The 5,831-nt window shown below is 36.6% G+C and overlaps 1 protein-coding gene across 1 annotated transcript; it reads left to right on the top strand.

Annotated features, from left to right (window-relative positions):
* The first annotated feature begins 278 nt into the window (after positions 1-278).
* LOC129437310 (extracellular calcium-sensing receptor-like) lies at positions 279-4,886 on the top strand. Its single transcript, XM_055195461.2, has 6 exons — positions 279-550; positions 1,760-2,054; positions 2,229-3,023; positions 3,096-3,323; positions 3,491-3,614; positions 3,706-4,886. Exons 1-6 carry the CDS (start codon positions 279-281, stop codon positions 4,599-4,601), a joined length of 2,610 nt encoding a protein of 869 aa, XP_055051436.2. The 3' UTR covers positions 4,602-4,886.
* The last annotated feature ends 945 nt before the right edge of the window (positions 4,887-5,831 follow it).

Below are 5,831 nucleotides of genomic sequence, written 5' to 3'. Positions count from 1 at the left end.
ACTTTTCGCATGTGCATAATAATTTGGAAATTTGTTAACAACTAATTCACAAAAGACAAGAGAAATAAAAGATGGTACAGCAATGAGGTACAACACACACAACCAACCTTGATAATAATTTAAATTAAACTCAGGTTCCCAAAAAAATGAACAGCAGCATTACTGCAGGAATTTCATTATTTTGTATTTCAATTGGTCTTAAGGTGGTACAATATTTTCTATAAAACATTAAAAGCAAACTAGTGTAATGACACTGATCCCAAATGGAATTTCAAAACATGATAAAGGGCAGATCATTTCCTGTTCTGCCACAAAGGCTCCTGCTCTACCTTCACATGGGCATGGCAAAGAAGACACTCCTGCTACTGCTGCTATATGGTGCTTGCATCCCAGCTACAGCAGAAGTCTGCAAAATGCTTAGCCAGCCATTCCCACCTATACTTTCTGCAGAAAGAGAAATGAATATTGGGGGGATTTTGTCAATTCATAAAACTGTTGTGCAAAAGTTGCATCCTTTTACTTCCAAACCAGAACCACCTACATGTGTCAGGTCTGTATGAGAATAACATTGCATTATGAATACTGTAGTATTATGAATACTACTACTGGGACAGTTCACTCAAAAAAGAAAATGCTGTCATTATTTACTTTTCATCAAGTTGTTCCATACCTGCATGAATTTCTTTGTTCTGCAAAATGTTTGTAAACAAGCAAACCTGGAGCATCATTGACTTCTATAATATGAAAAAATAGTACTGTTAATATGTTCATTTGTGATTGTGGAACCTAGAAGCAAACCACACTATGAAATTGTTACTTTTGGACTGTGTGATGCTTCTTTTCAGTGGGAGGGAAAGTTTAGTTGTAAATAGGACTTTAATTTTGTGGGCAATACATTTTAACCAGGTAAAAAATTGTGGGTGAGTTTAAAAAGAGAAAACTGCTACTGTATGTTCTGGATAATTATGCATGTAAAAATGACGGAAAGTCTAGACTAAAACATAGAAGGGTCAAGCTTTTGATGGTAGGACCCTTCTTTATCCATTTTTAAATCTCTTTTAAAAACACACTTGTTTGATCTGACCAATTATCATTCCATTTGTATTATACTGTAGTTGGTCTTTGTTAAGCTGTCATTTTGGTTCACTCTAAAAAAGGATGTGTTAATTTTTATTTGTTTGTGTATTATGTGTTATAATAGGGACTTAACGAGATACAACATGTGTTGTTTTAACACATTCATTTTAAGATTGTTTATAATTGTTTTTTTTCTCTGTTTTATGTGTTTACAGTTAGATTTTTATGTTCAGCACTCGGTTCAGTTTTTCAACTGTTTTTAAATGTGCTCTATATGAACTGTATAAATAAACAGGTCATTTTAAAATTAGCAAGCTGCAATATTTGTTTCAATTGCCTGTGTCTGTGTGCAGTGATAGATGTCCTCCTGGCACTAGAAAGGCTGTGCAGAAAGAAAAACCTATATGTTGTCATGACTGTATACCATGTACATGAGGTGAAATCAGTAAAATTACTTGTAAAATAAATCTGAATAACTATATTTATAAAGGTGGATAAAGTATTGGTAGCACAAAGCAAAAGAAAGAAATCTATATAGGTTAAGAACAACTTGAGGGTCAGTAAATGACTGAATTTTCAATTTTGGTTAAACTATCACTTTAAAAGAGGTACTATTATTATACTTCCTGAATGATTATTTGCAGAATGTACTGTAACACTTGACTGATGTTTATTGTCACAGCATCAACTTGCGTGAGTTTAAAGTGGCTCAGACACTGATTTTTGCCATAGAGGAGATAAACAACAGCACACAGCTGTTGCCTGGGGTCACTTTGGGCTATAAAATATATGATGCATGTGGGACAATAAATCAGGCTATTCTGTCGAGCATGGCTTTGATAAATGGCTTTAAAGAAATGGCTTCGCACAATGAGTCCTGTTCTAGACCACCATTTGTTCAAGCCATTGTTGGAGAGACAAGCTCTTCTTCCACCGTTGCCATTGCCTCTTTACTAAGCCCTTTCAGTTTCCCTGTGGTAAGAACTCTCTTATTGATTTGCCACATGTTGTCATGATAAATTAGTGCATAATGAACCACTGCAAGATGCCCCAAATGCCCTTAAAAATTATGAAAACAATTGGTGTAAATATAACAAATAAAAATTGTCTAAATACTTAGTTTTTTTATTCTTTTTCTTTTGTTTTTGTAGATCAGTCATTTTGCCTCATGTGCATGCTTGAGTGACAGAAAAAGGTTTTCATCCTTCTTCAGAACGATAGCCAGTGATTATTATCAAAGCAGAGCACTGGTTCAGCTTGTCAAGCACTTTGGCTGGACTTGGGTTGGAACGATCAGCAGTCGCAGTGATTATGGTAGCTATGGAATCTCAACATTTGAAGAGACAGCACAACAATTGGGGATTTGTGTTGAATACTCAGTGACCGTATTAAGAACCGATACACAAGAGCAGCTCCTAAAGACACTGGAAGTGATTAAAAGATCAACAGCCAAGGTGGTGGTATCTTTTACATCTTCTACAGATTTTATCCCACTCCTGCAATTAATTGCACGACAGAATGTCACTGGGCTCCAGTGGGTCGGTAGCGAATCCTGGATCACTTCTCGAATTATTGCAGAAACAAAGGAATACAGTTTTCTCACGGGAGCTGTGGGCTTTGCCTTACAGAACATGAAGCTTGACGGCCTGCGAGAGTTTCTTTTGAATGTGCACCCTGATCAAGAACCAAAAAATGAACTTTTGAAAGATTTCTGGGAAACAGCTTTTCAGTGCTCTTTCAGAAACACCGGAGGTAGCACAGGTCACTGTACTGGCTCAGAACGCCTAGCAGAAGTGCAAAATGAATATACTGATGCATTAGAGATGCGCATAGCAAATAAAGTGTACACAGCAACTTATGCTGTCGCACATGCACTGCATAATTTGATAAAAGATGTTGAGTCCTCCACCAACAGCAGCAAAGTAGAAGTGCCCACACCAAGAAAGGTGATTAAGAAGACAAACAATTAAAAAATAAAAAGTCAAACTGATATCAATTATGTATGTGTTTATTCGTAGGTGCTGGAGTATATGAGAAATGTCAGTTTCACTGCCAAAACAGGTGAGGAAATATTTTTTGATGAAAGTGGGGATCCTGTAGCGAAATATGATCTGGTCAACTGGCAGCCTGTTAAAGATGGAAGTATGCAGTATAAACTGGTTGGTGCGTATGACCACTCACTGCCTCCAGAGAAACGTCTTAAAATTAATCAGGAACTTATGGTATGGGCTGAGAACAGCAGACAGGTACGTCAAAAATCAATTTAAGAAGGCAAATTATGAGGGATAAATGACTTGGCAATATGACAAAAAATTTATAAAAGCTGACTGGGCAAACTATCGCTTTAAGGACAAGCAATTCACATGGCTTGAAATCATTATTTGGGCCTTACATGGCACTTCTCTTTTCACAGCTGCCTGTGTCTGTGTGCACTGAGAGTTGTCCTCCAGGCACTAGGAAGGCTGCACAGAAAGGAAGACCTATCTGCTGTTATGACTGTATTCAATGTGCACATGGAGAAATCAGTAATGAGACAGGTAATAAGTACTAGCTCATGCTTTAATACTGTACAATGGCCAGAGACCTTGAAATGTGCTTTGTATTCATATTTGTTTAATTCCTTCACAGATTCTAGTGACTGCATTCCTTGTGATTTGGAGTATTGGTCGAATGAAAACAAAGACAGATGTGTTTTAAAAGTGATTGAATTCCTTTCCTATACAGAAAACATGGGGATTGTGCTTTCTCTTTGTTCTCTCATTGGAGCATTATTTTCATTATTTGTATCTTTTGTGCTTTATCTTCATAAAGAAACACCTATTGTAAGAGCCAACAATTCAGAGCTGAGCTTCCTGTTGCTCTTCTCATTGACTCTGTGTTTTCTCTGTTCACTTACTTTCATTGGTCGGCCCACTGAGTTGTCCTGTATGTTGCGTCACACAGCGTTTGGGATCACTTTTGTCCTCTGTACCTCCTGTGTTCTGGGGAAAACAATAGTGGTGTTAATGGCATTCAAGGCCACACTTCCAGGAAGTAATGTCATGAAATGGTTTGGGCCTCCTCAACAAAGACTAATTGTTGTTATCCTTACATTAATACAGGTCCTAATATGTGTGCTTTGGTTAACAATATCACCTCCTTTCCCATATAAGAACATGCATTATTACAAAGATAAGATCATTTTAGAATGTAATTTAGGTTCAGCTGTTGGTTTCTGGGCTGTTCTTGCTTATATTGGCTTGCTTTCCGTCTTGTGTTTTATTTTAGCTTTTCTGGCTCGTAAGCTCCCTGATAACTTCAATGAAGCTAAATTCATCACATTCAGTATGCTCATATTCTGTGCTGTATGGATCACATTTTTCCTAGCTTACGTCAGTACACCTGGAAAATTTACTGTAGCCTTGGAGATATTTGCTATTTTAGCTTCAAGTTTTACTTTACTATTTTGCATATTTGCCCCAAAATGCTACATAATTTTGTTAAAACCAGAACAAAATACAAAGAAACGCATGATTGGGAAATAGTAATAAAAAACTCAAGGATGAAAATCTAACTGGACAACAGTGTCATGTATTAAGTAAACAACAACTGACAACCAAACAAAAAACATTGCCATGGAATAAAAAGCATACAAGCACAAATATATATATGCTTTTGGCTTGTTAGTGTGACTAAATTGATTAATTAACAGATCACATCATCTAATTAATGATGGCTATGCTAGGGTTGTCTGCCCCATATGTTCTGCTCTCTACAGGCTGTGGCAGGATCTGCAGTGCAGGTCGAGTCAGCACTAGGCACAATGTAATATCACTAGCCATGTTTCCATCACCATGATATTACGCGCAGTCTGAAGTATTTCATGAAAAATGAGTGATGGAAATGCCAAATTTTGATAAAAAATCCCTTGATTCTGAAAAAAGTTTGGTTACACTTCATTTTAAGGCGTCACTGTTACATTGTAATTATATATTTAATTACCAAGTAATAATCATCAACAACATGTACTTACTTTAGGGTTGGGGTTAGGTATAGGGTTAGGATTAGGATTAGTTGCATGTAATTATGCATAATTAACTGTTATTACTATAATAATTACATGTAACATGTGTAACAAAGACACTGTAAAATAAAGTGTTACCAAAAGTTTTTACCCTCGCTTGAGGTGGTTTTTGATTTATGCGAAAAAGAGTAAATGCGAAAAATGGGAGATGGAAACGCATTTGCTGAATTAATTCTAATGTAGCAAACATTAAACCCACGGGACTGACCGTCTAGCTGTTTCCGCTGGAGTTGTCTTTACCATATATGAGGCTCAACATCGTCACAGTGTCCTTGCTGCTAGTGCCTTCATAAAAAATCTGCATTTCTTTTTTCTATGCACAGCATGCAGTTTGGCAATTACTAGCTACACGGTGAATACATTAATAAATTGCCCCATTGTGACTACATGCAGTCCTGTCTCCATTTTCAATGCGTAAATTGTTTTGTTTACTCATGTTTACTAGGTTACTAGTACCACTGTCACTCGCTTAAACAACTTGATGGAAACGCACCTAATTCACATTTCTTTGTTTTTCTTTTTTTGCGAATTTTGAAAAGATTTGCATCACGTTTGGATGGAAACCCAGCTACTGATCATCTTCATCACTGCCATATTCTGGACCTACATTGTGTTCTGCCTAATAAGAAATGACATTGACTTTCTGCACTTATTAAACAATGTAAATTCAATTTAACAGCCTGTATTACTT

This window comes from Misgurnus anguillicaudatus, chromosome 24 (genome assembly GCF_027580225.2).
Source record: "Misgurnus anguillicaudatus chromosome 24, ASM2758022v2, whole genome shotgun sequence".
Classification (NCBI taxonomy): Eukaryota; Metazoa; Chordata; class Actinopteri; order Cypriniformes; family Cobitidae; genus Misgurnus; species Misgurnus anguillicaudatus.
The sequence above is the reverse complement of the archived record's forward strand: the minus strand, read 5'-3'. Positions and strand labels throughout refer to the sequence as shown.